Here is a 22386-nt window from a genome sequence, read left to right as displayed (position 1 = left end):
GCTTCTCCGTGCCTTCCCAGTACTCAGGTGTCGGGAGGCTGAGCTATGATACTCGCAAAGAGATGCCAGAAGATGATTCCTAAAAATATATATCGACCAGCTGTGCGACTATAGGATAAATAGCATCTGTCTTACAGCACGAAATTGATGTGATGTGTCACCATCACGATTACTTTACTTTCTACAGGGCCTGTTTCAATGCGTATAATAACTTAGAAAGCTTCAGAATTGAATGCTTGCATGAATCGTGTTCAGAGGCGTGTACTACCTTACGTGAAAGTCTCTCAGAGAGATCTGCATGATTGTGCCATGCTGATCTGGGCCTTTGCCGGTTACGACACAGTCTGGGCGTTCCCTCCGTTGGTGTGCCTTTCACACGATCATTATGCTTCTCCAGCAGTGTGAAAGACAGCAGCAGCCATGCAGCGGTCTTTGCTGAGACTGGCACGGCGCCAGAGTTCGCTGTGGCCTGCTGGCCAGCGGGCGTTCAGCCAGCCAACTGGCCAGCTGACCCCTGGGGAGCTGGCGGTGGCAGACGAATCACCTTTTCTTAGATTTGCATCTCCTGTTCCCCAGCCAACAACCTATGCGCCTTTGCTTAGTTCTATTCCAGACACATCGGTATGCTTCATGCTCCACCTGAAGATCCACAGTGGCATCTCTGAAACCTAATCCTCTTAGCATTCAAGGTGCTGCGTATGTGGTCCAGAACACAAGAACAACACAAAGATATTTTTTTTGCGTTGCCAGTATGAGGAATATGCTGGCCACTTGTTCGCAAACAGACCTTATATGCTCTTCTCATCACTTCTTCTGTTGCCACCAGGTGACGACTCTGTCTAGCGGATTGCGAGTGGCATCTGAGACAACACCATTTGCGGAGACCGCAACCGTGGGAGTTTGGATCGATGCTGGCAGCAGATACGAGAATGCGGCAAACAATGGGACAGCCCACTTCCTGGAGCACATGGCCTTCAAGGGCACAAAGGTAAACTTGTGGTACTTCGATTCATACTTCTGGCACAATGCTCATACTGCTCTGGATCCTGACTCCCTGCCCAGGCCAAGCGACTGCATAGGCCAGAGCAACTACAGAAGGTACTGCAGAGCTGCGGAGCACACTGTACAGCATTATTTGCTCTTCAACCGTGTTGACTTTTCATTTGCCTGTGACAGTCTCGGACGACTCAGCAGCTGGAGGTGGAAATCGAGAACATGGGCGGGCACCTGAATGCATACACAAGCAGGGAAATAACCTGCTATTACGCAAAGGTGCTGAAAGGGGATGTGCCCAAGGCTGTTGAGATCCTGAGTGACATCCTCCAGAACTCAGACCTGGATGAGCAGGCCATTGAGCGGGAGCGCAATGTCATCCTGAGGGAAATGCAGGAGGTATGCTTGTTTTTGTGCCTTCATGGAACATGCGAAATGACCTGGAATGCATGGCATCAGAAAAACGCACATCTCCCCTTGCATGGGCATATCCTGATTTGCTTATTATGATGGCAGGTTGAGGGCGTGCCAGAGGAGGTTGTCTTTGACCATCTGCATGCAACAGCCTTCCAGCACACACCTTTGGGGCGCACCATTCTGGGGCCTGCTGACAACATCAAGACCCTGACCCGAGGGGATCTTGCAGACTACATTGCCACTCACTACACCGCTCCCCGCATGGTAGGCCCATCCACAATACCACGCTTGTTTCTAGCCTGCATCAGTCTAACCCACCTGTATCAATTGCTTGGTCGCTTGGTGCCAATGGATGTATTGAATGTAGCTCATATGCTATCCTGATGTTCGAGGATACAAGGTGGTATTACCACATTTTGTCACCCAATGTTCCAGCCACATGTTCTGTGTTTCCATTGATGGCGAAGTCCTGCTGTGTCTACGGATTGCTGACACTCATGTGCCTTGCAGGTGGTGTCGGGAGCTGGCGCCATAGATCACAGCCAGCTGGTGGAGCTGTCAGAGAAGGCCTTCTCAAAGCTCCCCACCACACCCCTGACGTCCAGCGACCTGGTCAAGGAGGTGCCGTCAGCTGACCTCAAGCCTTTCATCAAATTCTTTACATGATATGTGCAGAAAGCTGATGGGCAGCGCCTGGATCCCTGTGCATGCAAATGTATGGTTACTGTTTCTTTGCTGGTATAAAGGGAGATCTGTGTGCGCAGTCCCCGACATACTTCACCGGCTCGGACGTGCGCATCCGGGAGCCGGATCTGCCGCTGCTGCACTGGGCGCTGGCCTTCAAGGGCGCCTCGTGGACGGACCCGGACGCCATCCCCCTCATGGTCATCCAGTCCATCATCGGTGCATGGAACAAAAACGCCGGCGCCGGTTCGGCCGATACCTCTTGCTCTCTGAAGCATAAACGCTGGGCTGTGCATGCCGACAGTGGGCCAAACTAGTGTATGCGTCCCCGCACTCAGCTTGAAGTAAGCCAAAAGAAATATAAACATGAACACAGATCAAGCGCCAATGAAGGCAGAAAGGGCTGCCTTGCAGGTGATTTGAAACATTGCAGCGGGTGAGCGTGTGCGGTGTGTTGGTGCAGGCGGTAACATGAGCAGCATGATGGCGCAGCGAGTGGCGACCAACAACCTGGCACACTCCTACATGGCCTTCAACACCAATTACCACGACACCGGCCTCTTTGGCGTCTATGCCGTCTCAGACCCCAAGAGCCAGCCTGTGGATGACCTGGTGAGCTCCCAGACTGACCTGCATAAACATCCTGTGCAGACAGGCATATTCAGCCAGGCAGTCATGGAGCTCCATTCACCGGGAAAGGCATGGTTGAATTGGTGTGTTTGGGGGTCACTTGACAGTTTGGGAGCTTGCTACAGGCGTGGTGCATAATGCGGGAGATGAGCAGCCTGATCTACAATGCCTCCGAGGAGCAGGTGGTGCGCGCGCGCAACCAGCTCAAGGCCTCCATCCTGTTCTCCCAGGACGGCCCTGGAGGTGGGCTCCCTGCCCTTAAATGCACCTTTTCCACACTTTTCTGGGATCAATAATCTTGAGATTTGATGGAGCTTTCCAACAGCAGGCACCCGTTGGCGACCTGCAGCTGTGCAATGGAACGTTCGGCGAGTGTTTCATGGTGTGATGTATTCATTGCAGGAGTGGCGGAGGACATTGCCAGGCAGCTGCTGGTGTACGGGCGTCGCGTGCCCAAGGCAGAGCTGTTTGCGCGCATTGACGCGGTGGACGAGGAGACGGTGAAAGAGGTGGCGTCGCGGTTCATCTATGACCAGGAGCTGGCCATCGCTGCCATGGGGGATACCCAAACGCTGCCAGATTACAACTGGTTCCGCCGCCGCACCTACTGGCTGCGCTACTAGGCGTGTTGGCGTGCAGATGACACCCCTTGTGAATTTTGCCTCTTGGTGGCCTGCCGGACTTCTGCAAGCGGTTTTGGTAGTTGCAGAGGGAAGGGAGAACCGTACTTGATATGCATGGATTGTGCCCTCGTGGGCCAGTAAATTTTTTCCCTGTCAAGTATGCCTATTAAGTCCACCATGTCGCAGCGTCCACCGTCACAGTGACGCTGTAACGGTGACGGAGCGGCTGTCATCATGATCATCATGATGCACATTAATGAAATAGAAACAAAAATATTTGAGAGTGGTTTTGGCTTGGCTTGCTCGAACTAGATCTAGAGCTTGTAGGCATATGCATTCCATCGCTATTCAGATGGATTCAGGCCTGGGGCAAGCTACCGTAGATGTGTAATCAATGCCATTAGTGATCATTGTTCAACAACTGCTTGAAGCTGCCACATATTAATATTCCACTGGCCCAGCAGCCCCGGGGGCGCGCGCATACACACCAAGAAGGGCAGCATTCGGCATGTTACGATTTATGAGGCACAGGAATTGAATTTCTTAGTGGCATCCACTGCGCACTAGTGGTGTTCAGTCTCACACACGACTCTGCATGCACAAAAACACTCGCTCGACTTGAGGGCGACTGGTCCGAGCCAAAACAGACTCGCACGGCAGATAGGGTCCCTCAATCCAATCTTCGTGCCACAAAGCAACAGTGGCTTCCCAGATTCCACTCGTAGCTTTACCCATTCTTGCAATTCAGGAAAGTACGTGTAGCATTGGGGCTATTGGCTTTTGCTGGGAAGCGCATTTGATAGTGTCTGAACGAGCAGTAAAAGTTGCAAGTTATTGTCTTTTGCCTTTGATTTGCAACTAATCTGCTAGCGTGTGTGCGATGCCCCTGTGGGGGCTCCTTATAATCTGAGAATCTTCAAATACTAGTGATGGCCACCTCTGTCAAAGAGGAAGCTGCTGCACCAACACAGGATGGGACACCTCAGTCTGAGCTTCCAAAAGCTCCACCTGCAAAGAAGGTGATACGGCTCGCATATTGGCCCTTCATGATGTGCATTTCATCGTATTGCCCTGCCTGATCGCGCGATCCCTGTACAGATTATGCCTGAGTGTGCTTGGAAGTCACTGATTGTTTGGTATTGCAGATGGTGGACCCAGCCCCCATTCCACCTCCCCTGAAATCTCCTTGGGCTGAGATTGTCAGGCAGCAACCAAAGCCTAAGGATGTGGTTGGAAAGGATTCTGGGATCAGGCCAGCTACTCTTGTGGAAAACAGCAAGCAAGCATCTCAGAGCCAGGAGCCTCGCCAGGCAGCGCGCAGCAAGGATTCTCCCGTACATGCACAGTCGTCTTCTCTAGAGGCGCCGACGTCTCAACATCGACCGGTTGATGGTGCCGTCAAGGCCCCAGGCAGGAACGGCTCGAGCACCTCGGCCAGCATCAACAACGCCGCCAAGAATGGTGGCCGAGGCCCTGCTCACGTGAAGACTGTGCCTCCGATTGTACCTCCTATTTCTTCCTCCGCGCCATCTGCTGCATCGGCGCCCAGCGAAGGGTCTCCAACGGACAGGAAAGGGGAGGATGCACTTGCTGCTAGCACGGAAGACAAGTGCACCCCACGGAAGGAGGTGAGATGCCTGAACATCGATCATTTGCATGCATTTTGAAATTTGGCGATGTGTTACAAGGCGGAATAACACAGCGGACGCTGCACGATGCATGTTCTCTTGTTGGTGTTCTGAATATTGCCGATGGTGCTGTCCTCAGGAACGAAAGCCTCTTAAGCCAGCCTGGAAAATCGTGGTAAGCACCCATCGACACTTTCCGTTCTGGTAGTATGTTCGTTTGGTACTGCCTGAATAGTGACTGGCTGACAATTTGGTCCTTTCTCTGCAGCCCACATCTCCTGAGATCCCACGATCGGCCGTGGCTTTGAGTCAGACAGGCGAAGCTGTTGCTTGGCCATCCCTGGGCGCTGCAAAGGGGACGCAGAAGAAAAAGCTGTCGATATCGGCGCCAACAACCCCTCTCTCTCGAAAGGTGAGACTGCACTACAACCTGGCTGCGCACTGCTGTCCACGGTTAAAAGATTGCAATCTACTGTTACATGCTCTGTCAAGCACATCATCATTCGCAAGCGATCACAGGACAATGTCCCGGCAGTCATGATGTATGTCTGGTGTGCATGCAGGTGACCCAGAGGGCGCCAGACATTGTGCCAAGGGCCCTCGAGACTGCTGCCAACCATGTTGAGGCCCAGAAGCCTGCTGCCCCAGCGCAGCCACCTGCTCCGCGCCTGCCAGAGCCCAAGCCGCAGCCGGAGAAGGGGCCTGCCGCTGCTGAGAAGGCTCAGCCGGCATCCACCTCCGCGCCTGCCAGCTCGCATGGGCAGGATCTGGCGCAGCCCCTGGTCTCCATCGACCCCCAGAGCCTGCCAGCCTCCAGCGAGCCGTCCAGCACCTCATCACAGCACATTGAGAGGGCCCCTTCGGCCTCGTCTGATCCCAGCAACAATGTGAGCATCGCCTTCAGCGGCCGCATCACAAGCGTGCCGGCCTCGACGCGGGAAGCCTCGCAGCAGCGGGGCAGCCGCCGAGGCAGTGCCGCCGGCGCGCGGCAGACTCGCTCATTGGCGGACCAGGAAGCAGCATCCGATAAGGATGTCTCCCTCAGGGACTGGGTCCGCAAGGACCAGCCCTCCCAGCAGCAGGCTTCTCAGCAACAGCAGCAGCAGCAGCAGCAGCAGCGCAGCTGGAGCAACCGCTCGGACGGCGTCCGCCGCGCCAAGGGCGGCCGGGGGAACGGCGGCGCGAGCCTTGGGTACATCAACCGCTCGGGCGCGCCGGTGTACAACACCGCCGCGCAGCTGCAGGGCTACCAGCAGCCGCTGTTTTTCCCCACGGTCAGCCAGATGTACTACCCGCCCACGGCCTACGGCCTCCCGGTGACGCCGGCCGTCAACGCGCCGTCGCTGGGGCAGATTGAGGAGGCGGTGCGGCGCCAGATCGAGTACTACTTCAGCGTGGAGAACCTGTGCAAGGACATGTTCCTGCGCAAGAAGATGGACGGCGAGGGCTGGATCCCCACCGCCGTCATCGCTTCCTTCAACCGCGTGCGCATGCTCACGCCCGACCTCGCCATCATCCTGCGCGCTCTGCGAGGCTCCCCGGTCGTGGAGACCAGCGCCGACCAGATGTCCATCCGCGCACGTGACACCTGGCGCAACTGGGTGCTGCCCGAGGAGGAGCGCGACGCCTCCGTGCGCGCGCCCAAGATCACCGTTTCCATGGTTTCGCCCTCAGGCGCCACCGCGCCGGCACTGCTGCCGGCCGCGCCGGTGCTGCGCACCGTATCGGTCGGCGGCGGCATGGACCGACGCGGCGCGGGCTTCAGCGGCGGCCGGCGGAACAACGCCGCGGCCTCGCAGCCGGCGACGCCAATGGCGGCTTCGGCGCACGAGCGCCCGGCAGACGCGGCGCAGGACCCGGCGGCTGCCGCAGAGGGAGCCGCGTCAAATGCGCAACGGCAAGGACCGAGCGGAGCCGCACAGGCAGCGAGCGCAGCAGGGAACAAGGATGTCGAGTCTGACGCTGCTTCTGTGCAGCCCAGCCAGGACGATGTCTTCCAGCTCGATGAGGTGCGTTCCTTTGGCCAAGCTTGCCTTTACTGTCAGCACTTTGTCCCTCGCCGAGCTGCTCGAGGACTTCCAAAAGGGCTTGCTTCTGGCAGACAACATGGCACCATCTTCACAGTTGGACTTTTCATGGCGGTGCTGGCCTGGGTGGCTCACCTCATGAGCCTGTGAATCGTGCAGGAGCATGAACAGGCAGCGCAGCCGAGCAGCCAGGAGGCTGCCACGTCATCTGCGGAGGCCCAGATGTCGGAAGAGGAACTGGGCGACTTGATCGTTGTGAAGCATTCCCGCCATGACAGAGCGGCCGGGCAGCACCATGCTGGCTCGTCTGATGACCAGCATGACGCGTCAGCACAGGTGTGTCTCACAGCCATGCTCTATGACTAACAGATTTTTGCAGATGCACCTGTCTCTTCACACAGTAGCTGTCGAGTTGACTAAGTAAAGCTGGTGGTGGCACAGGCGAGCAGCGGGGAAAAGCTGGACCCCGAGGCAGTCGTGAGATTCTACCCCACCAGAGTGCGCGCCGCAGCAGGCACGTCATCACCCCCTGCACAGGCTGTCCCTGCATGAAACAATGCATCCCTGCCTTGCATGTCATGTAGTAGGGTGCCCCGCTTGGTATTCATCTGAAAAATTGAGGATCGAGAGCGATCCAGACCAGTGTAATTGCTTTCACCTTCGCGCTGGTGATAGGTGTGTGTCATGCTGACACAGTGTCTTGGTTGGCACAGGCACGCCGTCCGCGGATCACCCGACCATCTCCGGCGTGGGGTGGCTGACGGCCGACCGCGCACATGCGCGCGACCTGCAGCCCGTGGACAGCATGCTGAGCACGTCGGCCTACAGCTACTCGCACAGCCTGACCGGCAGCGTCATGCAGCAGTTTGAGCACCCCACTGCGCGCCTGCTGCAGGACAGCGGCTTCCGCCCCATACGCTACCCGGCCTGGAAGCTGGCCTGTCTCGAGGAGCGCGTCTCTGAAGGTGCGTTGTGCATGTTCTTCGTGGGTTTAGGGACAGCGACAATAAATAGGACCCCTCTTTAAACCTAGAGATGCAAACGATCTGCATTCAAGCATGGTAAGCATCAAATTATCTGCGCCCTTGAGGTAGGTGTGAGGCAAGAAGAGGGGCGTGCAATGCCATGCAAGGTTCTGTGCCATGTCAGCTAGGGCGCTGCCGCTGATGCAGCGGAGCGAGTGGGTGCAGGTGTGGGGAAGAGCGAGGAGATGAACACGCTGTTCCGCTTCTGGTTGTACTTCCTGAGGGACCGCTTCTGCCCCGCCCTGTACGCTGAGTTCCGGAGGTACGCTGCCGAGGACGCGGCCGCGCAGTACCAGTACGGGCGCGAGTGCCTCTTCCGGTTCTACAGCTACGGCCTGCAGCAGAGCTTTGACGACGCCCTCTACCGCGACTTTGAGCAGGAGACCCTGCTGGTGAGCCCTCTCAAAAGCTCGCCAGTCCTTCAGCAAGCTGCACTCATGAAAAAAATGGTCAAAAGAACATGCATGCATCTGGGCTTGAAAACACGTAAAGTCATGGAGGGTAGCTCTACCGAAAAGGACACCTTTGGCGTGGCAATCATGCTGTATGCAACTTGACTCATGAGATCGCCAGTCTTATCAAGACATACATGTCGGGCTTCAAGGCAAGTCATCACTACCCCTCTCTGGTTTTCTGATTACAGTCTGCTTGCACCTTTGCAGGACCTGGAGGCAGGCAGCATCTATGGCCTCGAAAAGCTGTGGGCTTTCTTCTACTACGGCCCTGGCACCCCCCAGGACAGCACCGTCCAGCTCAATCCAAAGGTGTGGTTTGGGGCCTTTCCCACACATGCCCTGACCGCTTTGTTGTGTTGTGGGGGTTCTTGGCCGATGATGTTCCAACCATGCTAATTCCGAGGCTTCTCGCCCCTGAAGATACAATTTTCTACCAAGATCTGTTCTGAGGCCTCCCTCCGACAACCCTGTCAGGCAGCAGCAGCCTTAAGGCTAGTTGTGCAATTAAATATGGTATACTTAGTTTGTATATAAAAGTGGGTCTTCTTTTTCTTGACAATGTGCATGTATACTGTAGCTACTACCACTTATATTACACCGTACTTCTATTGTGCGCTGCAGTTGAAGGAGCTGTTGGACGAGCGCTTCCACAGCCTGGAGGACTTCAAGGCAGACGAGCGGTATCGCGTGCCCCACGACGACCACAGGCTGCACAGCAAGCAGGTGCGCGGTCTGCTGAGCATTACAGGTCTTTGACTCTTTTGAGACCTGAGAAGAATAGCATGATGACCACGGTCTTGCGCAGTGTCTTGAGGTCCCTGTGCTGTATGCTCGCTGCAGAGGCATCACCATGCAAAGCACCGGAATGCACCCACGGCTCGCGCACCGGTGAATGGCAAGATGGATGCTCACGCGCACCCCAAGAAGCCTGCACCAGCACCCGCGGGCCTGTCTGCCGATGCCTTCCCTCGCAAGAGCAGGCAGCCCAACAGCACTGAGGTGAGCCTCCTTGCCGTGTGGCATGCCTGGTAGCCTGCTGTCAAGCGGCAGACACTGTGAAACCTCTGAATGGCTGATTGGTGGGCGTGTGTGCCCTGTGGCAGAGTGCCTGGTGTTCACGGTGCATCAGTACCTTCAACAGCAATATACTTATGTGTGCTTGTATGATCATGTGCCTCAGGCCGCCGCAGCGCCCTCCCGGCGGAGCATCGAGCTGTCGGCGGACGCCGCAGAGTTCACACTGCCGCAGCCGAGCAGCAAGCCTGCTGCTCCCACGCCAGCCGCAGCCTCTGCACCCTCCACCGCGGAGTCGCCCGCAGCGACATCGGCGCCAGAGAGCACCGCCCCTGAAGCCGCGGAGCCTGCCGAGGCGCACAGCCTGCCCAACGGCGTGGCTCCGCATGTGCCCGACGATGTCAGCGACTCCAGCGCCGCTGAAGTCAGCGCGGCGCCGAAGGCGGCTGCCGGCAAGAATGGCGCGGTTGCCAGAATGATTGCCAGCCTGGAAAGCGCTAAGCTGCAGGACAAGCCCAATGGGGTGGCCAACGGGGTTGGGGGCGGAAAGGCCCTGGCCAATGGGCTCACCAAGACGGGCAAGGCAGCCGAGATTGCGCCGGCGGTGCAGCCCGTGGCAAATGGACAGGTAAATGAGCTGGAGGCAAAGTGAGGCGTGGGTGATACCCTGGGCTGCTCTCAACAGATGAGGCTCCAGCGAAGTAGAGAGTAGGAAGGCGGTGCAGCAGGCTGTCCCTGCATTCCCAACGGAAGCCATTGCCCACGGTGTTTGTGTGCCATTTGAGAGCGCTTTGTCCTGGCCTCCACCTTGAGAATGCTCAGCTTCTTGTCGTTTCTCCCAGAGACGAGAGCCTCCAGAGGAGTGTGAGGTCAGCTGCGCATGGCCATGATAGGAGATTCTGCCTATGTATGGGGTGTTAAGGCGCGCAGAGCCATAGCAGCAGGGTACGCAAGCAACTGGTGAACTAGGCCTTGTTTCTGCAGTCTGCAGTCAGCAGAAGATTTGTTTGGTCAAATTCTAGAGGTCAGATGAGATTCAGCTACACAGAGGCCGGATTATTAGCAGGCCATGAAAGTCACTGTGGATGCTTGTGTGACTGGTCAAGAACCTTTGCTGAAGGACCGTCCGTCAAAAGGCGCACGTTGTTGGTGGTGTGTTCTCTGTTCATACTTTCAATTGCATCGCTTAAATTGAACTTGCGACTGCTATAATGGCTCGCAATGCTGAAGTAGCTTGATGAGCTGCAAGATTTCACACCACGTAGTTGTCTTGCCAGGCTATTGATTTTCCAAGACCACAAATAGGTGTAGAGATTTACATTGGAATCAGGGTTGCATGCATGAGAAAGTGTCAAAAGACGGAGAGATGAGAATTTAAGTGGAAGCTAGCAATCAAAAATTACTTGCCCTATGGCATATGGCAATGCTTGTGCATGTGCACTTCTTTTTCCAGGTTTGCCTTTACTATATAGTGCATCGAGTGTCAATGCACACGCTCACAGATATGCTACCTCCCTCATTTCTTGCATGTCCAGGGTGCAACGGCGTGCACCGGGCCAAATTGCGAAGCCAAGAACAGCAGAAGAGTTTGGAAGCATTGGTGGATTTCCAAACCTGAACTGATATGAGCATGTTGGCCCACGCTCGATAGCGGTGTGCTGTGAAGAATTTCTCTCGGCCACTGCCGATGCAATGATGAGCGTGAGGGCCAGGCTGAGTTAATCCAGATGAATTGTGCCCGTTCAACCCAGAGTTTCAGGCTCCTGATGGAGTCTTGGGCTTGATGCAATAATGGGGTTTCCATGATAATGTAGATACCACAGGCTGAAATACAAGGTTGGTTTTGTAATTTTGTTGGTCACTCTCAAAGTACAATCATGGAACCCCATGCTTACAATTTTCCATGAATTTTGAGTCATTGTTTATCAAGGCCATGCATCGAACAATGGCAATTTGCAAAGATCAACAGCACTTGAGGTTTCCATTTATAGCGTTGATCTCCAGCTTGGCCATGCATGTTGCTACTTCAGCAGCGGTCTTCCAGCAACCCTGTATAAAAATCTATTGCCTCCCAGTATGCATGAAACTCCCTGCGAACTGGCCAGGACAATTCACCACTGAGTAATACTTCTGGAATTTTCTAGAAGCGGCAATTCCTGAAGATGAACAATGGTCTTCAATCTCTTGCAAATCATTACCTGACGCCCAGGTTTATTAGGTGTGCGACACTCTTGCATGCAACATCAATTTATCAACGCATGAGCAGGCACAGAAGCACCATGCGCACGGAATCTCTGATACCATCAATACGATGGCCTGCACATGTTCCAGGCAAAATACAAGCCCTTTCAGCCTACACGCCTCCTACAATGAATGCCTGCCAAAATTGCATTGCAGGTCTAGGTCTAGGTCCAAAAGAAGAGGCCTGCCAGCTGTCTCAGCTGCTACCGCTGTTCTAACTCTGTCTAACTTTGCATGCATGCACAGCTCCAGCACGCTTTGTCACCCTCTCCACAGCTGCTGTAGCCATAGATCGATTGCCCACCTGCCTACCTCTGCTATAACTAGTTTTGTAATCTGTGGCTGTCCTGATTGCATTGCATGTCCTCATCGCATTGCACACCGTCAATCCTTAAGCCTGCCGCCCTTTATCTGTCGTGCGAAGCTGCTGGTGCGGCTGCGGTTGCTGGCCTGCAGTGGTGGGCGGCATGTGCGAGCGCATGTTGCCGAGAAGGTACGCGAAGTCGCCGTCCCCGGCCGCCGGCGCCGCCGCGAGGGCCGGTGCAGCTGCCGGGTAGGCGTCAAAGAAGGCGGTGCACAGCGAGGAGCACGCGCGCATGCACTGGAAGGACCTGCATGCACGCCAACCCAGTGTTAGATTGAACAGGGATGGCCACCTCAGCTTCACTGACATCAAGGCACGCCGACCCTCTTTGATGGCTTAGACATCTACTGACCTTGCCATCTTGGAAGGAATTTTCATCACAGTCATGTGTGGGGATCAGGGCATTGCCGACAAGGCTGAGAGAAAGCAGGAGCTGTTTGCATATTGAGGTTGTCAGAGGGCCAGCTGGGAGAGGACCGTGCCTGAAGAGGGCGGCCTCGCTCTTCTCCTTGTACTCCGCCTGGTTGCCCTTGCTGCCGAAATTCTGGTACGCCTTAGACAGGTACAGCCACGCCTTGCCCACCTGCAGCAGATGTCACATCCACGTCCAGCATCTCTTCTACAGCAAATGCAACTCAACGCCCTGAAGGGCCCCAGTGAGGAGGCAGGGTGCTTTGCATGGTAAGGAGGGTGGATGGGGGTGGGTACCTGGGGGTGGTTGGCTCCCAGGTTGGCCTCCATCTGCTGCACCTTGGCCTCTATCCGCTTCAGCCGCTCCGTTGTCGGCGTGCTGCTCTCGCCAAGAGGGCTGTCCCCCACAGACACACAGTCTCAGAGTGCCTCCAAACGATACATGTGCCGCGCAAGAAATCTGAAAAGGTGCTTATTTCAGCAAGACCCAGGTAGAGGCGAAGTAAAGTACGTGATCATTTATGGCATGGCCCTGCCATTGCTTCCAACTACAAACAGCAGTAAGCACCTGGGCGGGTGCTGTTGGAGTTGTTGGGGTGGGTTGGGCAGCCATTCGCGGTAATACTCCTGCTCTTTTGGCTCAGATTTGACTACAGCGCTGCTGCTGGGCACCATGCCGCCCGCCTTCCTGTCTCCCGGCTCCTGCAAGCGCCAATCTTGGTCAGACCATGTTTCTCATGGGCATGCTGACATGGCTATAAATTTCCAAGATCACCACACCCCGTCAGCAACGCAAGGTTTGCTAGACAGGAAAGCCAGCGCCTCCCGCTCTTCTGCCGCATGGGAATGATGCCTCTCATTACAATTTCCAGAATTGGCACTTATTGGCGGGTTCACATGACTTGCAAAGGTTCTGGCAAAGGAACTGACATTTCACGGCAGAGCTTTGCGCCAAGGGGAGTACAAAGATTTACCTTCCTTATACTCCTTGGACGCACTGCCCTCTTGGCCAAAAAAGTGTGTGGTGAGATTAATAATAATGCTCCCTTGATTGCGCGCACCTGGGAGATGGGCAGCATGAGCGGCGGCGGCGGCCGGTCGTGTCTCAGTGCACCCTCGCGGATGCTGCCGGGCGCAGCGCCGTGCAGCAGCGCCGTGAGGGGGCTCAGCGGCGGCAAATGCGCGACGGGGGTGTGCCGGTGGGGGTGGATCGCCGTGTGGGGCGCGGGGCGGCCGGCGGCTGGCGGGCCGCCGCGGCTGTTGCCCGAGGGAGACAGGCCGGAGGGCTGCATGTCACCCTCGGGAAACAGGTCCGCCTCTGCCAAGTATGACAGGTACCCTCAGTCTGCCCATTTCAGCCACATTGCTGTGAAGGAGAAAATCTTGCGGCTGTTGTATATTGTATGACAATGCACACTACAAGCAGACAAAGTGTTTCTGCTCTGAGTGGGCGCATGCCGAGGGAGCTGCGCAGGAAAGGTGCTGCGCCAGAAAAGAGCACCTGCGAAGGCGAGGCTGATCATGTTGGGGGTGGATAGGACGGAGGGTACGCTGAGCGGACGCTGCGCGCTCTCCGGCCGGTGCAGCGTCGCGAAGGGCAGCGGAGACAGCGCCGACAGCTGCGGCGGGCTCAGGTACAGCGGCGCAGGCAGCACCTGCAGTGCGCAGAAATCGCAATGCTTGAGAAAAGATCTTCAGAGCAATGGATCTCTAGAGCATTACAGACATCAGAGGTGCGCACCTTTCTGTCTGGGCTCTGTGAAGGGCACAAAAGCGACGTGCACCTTACATTTGCTCGCCGACAGGCTCAACACAGCTGTTAAGATGCCTAGGCCATGCTGGCACTTATTTTCAGTGTGATTCCAGAAAGCAAAATCCTAAGCATGATAATGAAGCTGTGGGGCTGACCTGTGCAGAGGGGAGGAAGCCAGCGAAGAGGGCGGCTGTGGCGGGGCTAGCTCTGGTCAGGCTGCCCACCTTCTCCAAATCCACAGAGTCCTGCACACGCCAGCAGTTGCTGCTCAGCTCAGCCCAGCAATACACTTCACTGACACCTATCTCACAGAGAACCCATCTCAGGACTGTGATATGGGCATTCAACATAGCATGCTGCACGATGCAAATCTAGACGCTCATGCAAATGGTACCTACACCACCGACTGCAATATTCCTGTAAATCCTTGATGTCTTTATGCCCTGGGCAAACTCCCACAGTTCAAGACATGCTGTGCAGCGTGGCGGTGTACAGATCTTCATCGCAGGCAGGCCATTAAAGGGCAAGCAGGTGCGTGCGCACAGCTCACCAGAGCTGGGACGTCCAGCAGAAGCCGCGGGCGCTTGCGTCGCGTGGACGGCCCGGAGTCGGGCGACGGCGACGCGGCAGCCGCCAGTCGCGCGACGCCCTCGGGGCTGGTCACCATGTCGTGGAAGACTGCAAGCTTGTCCATGCGCAGGGGGCTGCTGAGAGTGCTCGCCAGTCCTGCTGCCCCGTCCATGCTCAACGGCTCTGGCCGGCCCCGCTGCTGCTTCGCCTGCGCGCGAAATATGACATGCATCTTCAAGATTGGAGAAATCTGAACACGCAGCTGCTCTGCATGCACCTGAAGGATGTCATGGATATCCAGGACTGAGAACAATCTGACTCCTGCTGTTGTTGCTTGTAGTGGACAAAAGGGGTGGTACTGCAACAGGAACACATGCCACAATACTGGGTGTTGGGGGAAACACCTTCAGAGGTACACACGGAGTGTGAGGCATCTGGGTTCTCTTTTCTTGTGTGCATCCTGGGCTAAAGGTGCATGAAAAGCATTGTAAAGGAGGGGAGAAGGTGAGCGCACGAGCTGCGGCGGTTTGGCTTCGGTGGAGCCGGCGGCTTCGAGGAAGTCGGCGTTGATGGGTAGGGGCGTCATGCAGACGTCTCCCAGCAGCTGCAGCGCCCCTGCCTTGACCCCGCTGTAGCGCACGCCCAGCGGATGCAGGTTCTGCGCCCGGAACAGCGGGCTCTGCCAAGCACACTCAGCATCATAATTATTGGTTTTCTGGTTGGCTTTCCTGTTGAGAGACAACACACAAGGTGTGCTTGCAGGTGGCTGCAGTTGAAGACTGGCAAACTGCTACCCCTGGTTGGACTTGCCAGATCCGAGCAAGACCCAATTCACCGTGGGCATTGTGCTCACTGTACACACAGCGATACTACTTCATTGATATTGCATTGAACAGTGACAGGGCAGGATATCTGACCAGGCAGAGCATGCACATGCTGCAAAGGAAGGTCGATTGAACCTCTTAGGGAGGACAGGTTGCTCTGGATGCTGGTTTATAAGGGGTTGCGCTAAGCATGGAGGACAGGCGTGCTCACCGGGGAGTCGGTGATGTCTTCGGAGGCTCCTCGCGAGGGTGAGTCACCCAGGTCAGAATACTCCTCATCCCCATCCTCAGGGCTCCTGCCGGGCATGTATCTGTGCAGCCGCCGCACCGTCTGCACAGCCATCAAGACATCTCACAATTGCATGCATGCACCGTATCATTCTAAATTCATGGGTCATGCATGTCCTGTCTGCCGATTGCTCAGCTCCAAATTTCTGTGGATGATATGCACGTTGGTCTGAACCAGTCTGTCTCGGCTCTGTCCTTGACGGCTGCCTAAAAATAACTTGACCTGAATTTCCTGCGAGGACCGTGCAATGGAGCTATTGTTAGAGACAATAATAGGAGGGGAGGCTGCGCACTCGGGGCCCTTCGCTGCGCGGCCGCCGCTCGATGATCTCGGATGGAGGGGGGATGCCGGGCACAGGATCCGGCACAAATCCCTCGTCCTCCCACTCCCTCAGCCCAAACAGCCCCTCCTGTGGCCTGCATGCACCAGCACACCTTGACAAGTCCTTTACCAATCACCACTCACGGCTTGCATGATCTACCTGGCGGCCAGTCAAATCTGCAGCCACCACACTAACACTGGTGTTCAATTAAGTATTTCTACCACCTCTGCGAGGAATAATATCCCCCATGACTCACCAGCATGCATCAGGGCCCTGTATTGTCTGCATTTGATGGGTGCTTGACAGCCCAATGGTCGCACCATGGGCAATGCAGGCAGCACTTTGGCAGAAACGTGCGAGGTGGTTGGTACCTGGTGAACACGGATTTGTTGCCCTTGCGCTTCACGTCGGTGTACAGGGCTGATGCCATGGTGGCCTCTGGAGTCCGCCCCTGGCACTTTATGTGCTGCCTCTCCAGCGCTAGCCTGCACCACAGAGTATAAAGCTGGGTGACTAGTCTCATTACTGCAATATTATGCCAAGTCTATTGAGACTCGTTGAGACTTTAGGGAGTTCCGCAGCATCCTCTGCTGCGCTCCACAGGGGCAGGGGAATTGCGCTGTGTGTGTACGTGTGCACAGTCAGCAGCGCACTTTGTGATGTCGCCAGTAGTCATCAGCTTGCGCTCAAGCCTCAGGACAGCGACTGCCGCAGATTTGAAGATGCCCCCTCCGCCCTTCAGCATTTTGACCCCCTGGCCAAGGGTGGTCTTCGGGTCTGCCATGGAGCCCTGTGTTGAAGCAGCAGCCCCATCAAGGCACACCCAGCTTTCCTCATCAAGTCAAGGTTGCTGCGTTAAACGCTGTCTCAACATCTCAAGGAAATACCACTTGGAGCCGAGGCTCTCTCGGATGAAAAAATCCCAATCAGACAAAATCAGAAGGCATGACCTTCTTGGCACGACTTTCTAGTCAGCACGATGGGAGTCAAGGAGCTGGCAAAGCTATTTTCCAGGACAAACGCGTCTGCATAAATAGATGCCCAATACTACGACGAATTGTTGGTACACGGAAGTTATGCCAGGGTCTTGCCAGACCAAAGAAATAGCTCACGGAAGAACCCTACAGCAGTTCGACTTAGACCAAGTCCAGCGACCTCAATCAACAGGATGAGACGCCCGAAACCGTCATCTGAATAAGAGCTGAAGATAAAAACAATATACAGCACCAATTCGACCGCTGTGCTGCATCGACTATCGCCTGGGCATCGTCCAAGACTGTTCCGAAAGCACGGAGTCCCACCATGCTCCAGGAGTCTTCTGTCCCTGCCATGGATGAACGCCTGCCCGGCTGCCGGCGACTGAAGCAACCATTGGCATCCCTTGGTTGATTGAGCATTGATGACCGCCTTTGGCGACCAACCCCACTTTGCTGTCCTGGTTGACCCTCCCCTCCTTTCAAGTCCGCACTATCAAGCTGCCCGGACGAGCCGATCCAGGACGAATTATACTCTCCGATTGGCACGATGTCCGAAAGGTAATCACTGACTGTTTCCGAGACCGAGCCTCATTACTGACCGAGAAAGTCGCTTGCCCATTCAAGAACCGGCGCACGGGGGCCATCAACCAAAATAGACAGCCAATACTGGCTTAGAGCAGAACCCTAGGGCTCTGGCATGCAACAGGGGATTTGAGAGGGTGTGCGATGAGACTTGCGGCGGCTTGTCACATTTCTCCACCTGCATTGCAAAATCGATCAGTAGCTCGATTCTTGTGGATAGTTGGCCGCCTAGCGGCTCTTCCCAAGATGGTTCGCGGACCAAAGAAGCACTTGAAGCGGCTCAATGCTCCCTCCCACTGGATGCTGGACAAGTTGGGCGGAATCTTTGTGAGCAGCACATTCTTCTTATATCTCGATCGTGACAGCAGAACACTTACAGATACTTACAGATTGCATCAAGGAAATATGGTGTTCTTTGGCACAGCGATCTATCTTTTGCTTCCCATATCCTGCAGCAGCAAGAGTCCTTTCAGAAATTGCTTGAGGACATCGATGAACACTGATGGTTTCGGATCAACAGAACCAATGTCTGTTTGTGTTTGCAGGCGCCCAAGCCCTCCCCAGGTCCTCACAAGCAGCGCGAGTGCTTGCCCCTCACACTGATGCTGAGGAACCGCCTCAAGTGAGTGGCTACTGCCTGAAAGAGAAGTCACTGGAAAGTCCATATGGTCGATTACACATGCATGGCCAATTAGAGCTATTCGACAGTGCCTGCTGCTGCAAAAGCATGGAGTGTTGTTGAGTTGTGGTTGGCTGCTTGTGGTGATCCATTATAAGGGCTGCCCAAGGTGGAGAGAGAAGTCAGCAGTGCCAGCACAACGAGCAGTGCAGCGCACTAAGAAGCGTGTGGAACTGCGCAGATATGCCTTGACTGGCAAGGAGGTGGTGTCAATCCTCATGCAGCGGCTAGTGAGGGTGGATGGCAAGGTGCGCACAGACGCGACCTACCCAGCAGGCTTCATGGACGTCATCGACATTGAGAAGACAGACGAGCACTTCCGGCTCATATACGACTCCAAGGGCCGCTTCGTCACCCACCGCATCACCAAGGTGCCCGCTGTCACCTCCCTGTCTTGGGTGCATCTTGCCTGTCATTGCTAGTCTGATTTGGCTGACCTTTATGAGCGGTGATCATTGACAGCAGTGGTGCGGCTAAATGTGCAGCTCAAGAGTCTATGTGTCATATTATCTGCCGCGCAATGTCTACTGTCCTCATTGGCTGGGTGCTTGACAGTCTGGAAGTGTATTCAGAGTCCGGATGCTGAGCGGGATTGTGGTTGGCTGGTGCAGGAGGAGGCAGGGTACAAGCTGCTGAAGGTGACGAGGCAGCAGGTGGGCAAGGGGGGCGTTCCCTACATCGCCACCCACGACGGCCGCACCATCCGCTACCCCGACCCCGACATCAAGGTGCACAGGCTGCCGCTCTTGCATTCCTTCATAGTCTAGGGAAGCGTGCAACCCGTAGTGTGAAGTGCAGAAGGCAGCTGAGCTGTCTGCGATTGAGTCTTCGCAAGCGGAATGTGCCTCTTGTGGTAGGGAGAGTGAGAAGGGAATGATATGTGCAATGGAAGTCCGGGGAAGCTGCGTTTGGCTGATTGGAGGCTGTGGCGCAGGTGAATGACACGGTGATGTTTGACATCGAGACGGGCAAGATCAAGGACTTCATCAAGTTTGACGTGGGCCAGCTGGTGATGGTGACTGGCGGGCGCAACGTGGGCCGTGTCGGCACCATTGTCAACAGGCAAAAGCACAAGGGCTCCTTCGACATCATCGTCGTCAAGGACTCTGTCGGCCACCAGTTCGCCACGCGGTGAGCCTTCCGGACTGGCATATCTTATGCGCATGTGTGCATGCCCTCATTCTCAGCAACAGAGCAGAGCACAGCATTGGTGCACCTGGCTCCAGAGTTTGGCACAGGGTGTGCCCTCTTGCGGGCTCTGATGTGTGGTCTGTTGGCTGGAGGGGCTGAATGTGCTGAAGGATGCTGATGGGAACGTGTGTGCGGTGCAGGTTGTCAAACGTGTTCATCATTGGCAAGGACGAAAAGCCGCTGATCAGTCTGCCCAAGGGCAAGGGTGTGCGCCTGGACATCCTGCAGGAGCAGGCCAAGAGGGACGCTGCCAAGGCCTAAGCTGGCCTTTTTTGGTAGCCCAGCAAGGGGTTGATTCAGTGTGCTTTCTACATAGTCGTTACAGTGTTGGTTACAGTGTTGGGCAGATGCATCAACAGCGTCTGTCGATAAGATGCATCGCATGGTGTGTCATGCCAATCAATGTCAGCCTCACTGCACTTGGCAGGAGCTTGTAACATTATTGCGACTTCATCATCCTTCACTGTGGCTTCAATCTTGCTGCCCTGTTTGAGTGAGGTTCCACTCACTCCTAGTAAAATGCACATGTGTACACATGTGTACACATGACACCTTCCCTTGCAAAGGCGTCGACCACACAAACTATCCTTAATTTTCTTCAGGATATATTTAAATAATGTAGTGCACCTCTGTTGACACAGAACAGAAGAATCCGACATGTTCCCAGCCTGGCTGACTAAAACCCTTGGAAGGTCCAATACCCAGAATATCAATGTCGACGCCAGAATTTTGCAGTCATTTCAATTCAAGGCTCCAAACTGACTCCTTGATCTTCAGCAGCACATGCACGAGTCTTGGGTGAAAAAGCAGTCTGCTGCAAAAGGAATGAATAATTATCGTACCCACACTGCAATGTATGGCAAATTCATACAGTACCATATAGCAGCTCTTAACATATGTTGCAATGCCAGACTATTTCAGAATTCGGAAGGTGCACCTCTGGGGCACACGTCCAGCACGGCTGTTTCTACACAGAGCAAGTATGCAAAACAATACGACATCGTGTTCACAACACTAATCCAGCAATCTAACTACTGATGTACAGCGTACATTGGCACAACCTGCCTGCAGAGGCCGCCCGTCATGGCCCACCAAAAATCACAGCGTGTGTCTCCACAATGGGTGAGGAGCACTCGGGGCAGGTGCCGCTGGCCGCCACGCGAGCAGCCATGCAGGGGGCGCAGTACAGCACATGCCCACATGGCCACGCCACCGTGCTCCGCGCCGCTGCCTTGCACATTATGCAGAGCGTCTGTAGCCGCGCAGCCCTGCGCAGCAATAGACTAGGCTCACCTTGATCGTCACGCCAACATTAACAAGGGAAGTTAGTGCTGTGAAACAGCTTTGGGGAGCAAGGGCAATGGGACCATGGTGTCAAGTATGAAAGTGGCAGAGTAGATTGGACAGATGAGGGCGATGCTTACAGGAGGGTCTGTTCCAGGGTGGCCACTTTGGAGCGCATCTGCTTGAGCTCAGCCAGGCAGTCTGTGTCTGCGACACCGCTGCGTACACGCACGGCTTGCGGCTGTACAGGGCTGTTGGCTTGCATCCGAGCGGCCGGCGAGAGCACCTCCCCGCTGACCTCCTGTTTCACAGTGTTCTGCGATACCTGGCATGCACAAAGACAGCATCAGCGAGGTGCACATTGCAAAGTTGCAGAACATTATATGCACTCCTACTCAAGGACCGAGCCAGGTCTTTTTATTTGTCATCTGCTTTGTTGCGTGCATGTCTGCTTGACAGGTTTTTCTGGCACTGACGGTAGGTTATCTACTGATCCTGCGTTTGTGCACGTGCGTCAGTCAGGTTCACTCGTCTGTACATTACCTCGAAGCCCATCTCAGATGTGATCCTATTGCCCTTCGGGATGCTTCCGACATGTGACGTCACCTGAGCGTTGAGGCTCTCAGCCGGCCCACGCACAGGGGCGTCATCAAAGAGGTGCGCCTGTGAGACCATCAGGTCCTGCTCCAGTGGATCATCTGGGTCAATGTTGCCCCTTCTGGCAGGGGCGCTTGGCCCTGCTCCGCTGCTTTCAACCTTGTCTGCTTGCTTGCTCTTGCCTATGAATCGTCCGCTCCTGTCCCTTGCCAGGGCGGACCCTGCCCTCTTCATTGGCTCAGTGACAGCCCTGCCCCCTGAGCCTTTATCTTCGGCTAGAACCTGGTTCGCGCTGCCTGCTGCTGCGATTTCCGCATGCTTCTGCACCAAGGCACGTGCAAAAGCTGAGCCTGGATCCAAGACCCCTGCGCCGCTGAGTCGCCTGAGGTGATCCAGGGGCTCCTCTGGGAAGTGAGGATCGGCATCAAGCTTGTTTGCCACTGCCTCACTGCTATTTTCTGGGTCCTCCCATAAGGTGCCAAGGGCATCCTGGGCACCTCCTTCCTGCAAGAACAAAGTACAAGCATGCTGAGTTCCCAGTCTCTGTCATTAGCATACTCGCCTTGGTGTGCTGAAGCCAGCCCAAATTAATATTAAGTCAGTTTCTTACCTGAAGCTTGCGCTTTCGCGATGGGTGCTCGTCCTCTCCACTTTGAGGCTTGCTGTTGTCATCCCAAGAATCGGTAGAGAACACCTTCCAGCAGTCTGCACAGAGCAGCTCGTTCTTCTCTCGTACTCCACCACCAACCTGCATTATTCCGAGTCACATAGGAAATGTCACGGTGCATCGTCCTGTCTACAAAACT

General features: G+C 55.3%; 6 protein-coding genes across 6 annotated transcripts; 4 read left to right on the top strand and 2 right to left on the bottom strand.

Annotated features, from left to right (window-relative positions):
* Nucleotides 1-420: 420 nt before the first annotated feature.
* COCSUDRAFT_52915 (putative mitochondrial processing peptidase) lies at nt 421-3756 on the top strand (the record flags this gene model as incomplete). The annotated part of the gene is made up of 9 exons (XM_005650037.1): nt 421-621; nt 827-988; nt 1177-1392; nt 1510-1674; nt 1921-2031; nt 2175-2340; nt 2558-2706; nt 2850-2967; nt 3127-3756. The coding sequence occupies 9 exons, from the start codon at nt 421-423 to the stop codon at nt 3345-3347; spliced, it is 1509 nt and encodes a 502-aa protein (XP_005650094.1). The 3' UTR covers nt 3348-3756.
* A 383-nt stretch (nt 3757-4139) lies between these two features.
* On the top strand, nt 4140-10148 carry COCSUDRAFT_65296 (hypothetical protein; the record flags this gene model as incomplete). Its single annotated transcript, XM_005650036.1, has 13 exons — nt 4140-4366; nt 4493-4975; nt 5115-5150; nt 5244-5387; nt 5539-6984; nt 7162-7338; nt 7444-7520; nt 7699-7967; nt 8175-8419; nt 8690-8791; nt 9104-9205; nt 9323-9481; nt 9663-10148. The coding sequence occupies exons 1-13, from the start codon at nt 4277-4279 to the stop codon at nt 10146-10148; spliced, it is 3816 nt and encodes a 1271-aa protein (XP_005650093.1). The 5' UTR covers nt 4140-4276.
* Nucleotides 10149-12128: 1980 nt separating this feature from the next.
* On the bottom strand, nt 12129-17054 carry COCSUDRAFT_61750 (hypothetical protein; the record flags this gene model as incomplete). The annotated part of the gene is made up of 13 exons (XM_005650035.1): nt 12129-12348; nt 12617-12684; nt 12810-12909; nt 13081-13214; nt 13574-13830; nt 14014-14167; nt 14421-14510; nt 14816-15043; nt 15350-15514; nt 15871-15990; nt 16241-16364; nt 16642-16755; nt 16924-17054. 13 exons carry the CDS (start codon nt 17052-17054, stop codon nt 12129-12131), a joined length of 1905 nt encoding a protein of 634 aa, XP_005650092.1.
* Nucleotides 17055-18031: 977 nt separating this feature from the next.
* On the top strand, nt 18032-20151 carry COCSUDRAFT_65295 (ribosomal protein S4 component of cytosolic 80S ribosome and 40S small subunit). Its single transcript, XM_005650034.1, has 6 exons — nt 18032-18156; nt 18375-18451; nt 18690-18879; nt 19120-19236; nt 19443-19639; nt 19840-20151. Exons 1-6 carry the CDS (start codon nt 18076-18078, stop codon nt 19958-19960), a joined length of 783 nt encoding a protein of 260 aa, XP_005650091.1. The 5' UTR covers nt 18032-18075; the 3' UTR covers nt 19961-20151.
* Nucleotides 20152-20482: 331 nt separating this feature from the next.
* On the top strand, nt 20483-20737 carry COCSUDRAFT_35863 (hypothetical protein; the record flags this gene model as incomplete). Its single annotated transcript, XM_005650033.1, has 1 exon — nt 20483-20737. One exon carries the CDS (start codon nt 20483-20485, stop codon nt 20735-20737), a length of 255 nt encoding a protein of 84 aa, XP_005650090.1.
* Nucleotides 20738-20780: 43 nt separating this feature from the next.
* Nucleotides 20781-22334, bottom strand: COCSUDRAFT_61748 (hypothetical protein; the record flags this gene model as incomplete). Its single annotated transcript, XM_005650032.1, has 4 exons — nt 20781-20967; nt 21124-21308; nt 21590-22084; nt 22191-22334. The coding sequence occupies 4 exons, from the start codon at nt 22332-22334 to the stop codon at nt 20781-20783; spliced, it is 1011 nt and encodes a 336-aa protein (XP_005650089.1).
* Between the last annotated feature and the right edge of the window lie 52 nt (nt 22335-22386).

Source organism: Coccomyxa subellipsoidea (assembly GCF_000258705.1).
Source record: "Coccomyxa subellipsoidea C-169, whole genome shotgun sequence".
Classification (NCBI taxonomy): Eukaryota; Viridiplantae; Chlorophyta; class Trebouxiophyceae; family Coccomyxaceae; genus Coccomyxa; species Coccomyxa subellipsoidea.
The sequence above is the reverse complement of the archived record's forward strand: the minus strand, read 5'-3'. Positions and strand labels throughout refer to the sequence as shown.

Coding starts and splice junctions, on each gene's coding strand:
- COCSUDRAFT_65295 (XM_005650034.1), top strand. CDS start 18,076: ATGGTTCGCGGACCAAAGAAGCACTTGAAGCGGCTCAATGCTCCCTCC. Junction 18,157..18,374: donor ACAAGTTGGGCGGAATCTTT/GTGAGCAGCACA, acceptor TTGTGTTTGCAG/GCGCCCAAGCCCTCCCCAGG. Junction 18,880..19,119: donor TCACCCACCGCATCACCAAG/GTGCCCGCTGTC, acceptor TGGCTGGTGCAG/GAGGAGGCAGGGTACAAGCT.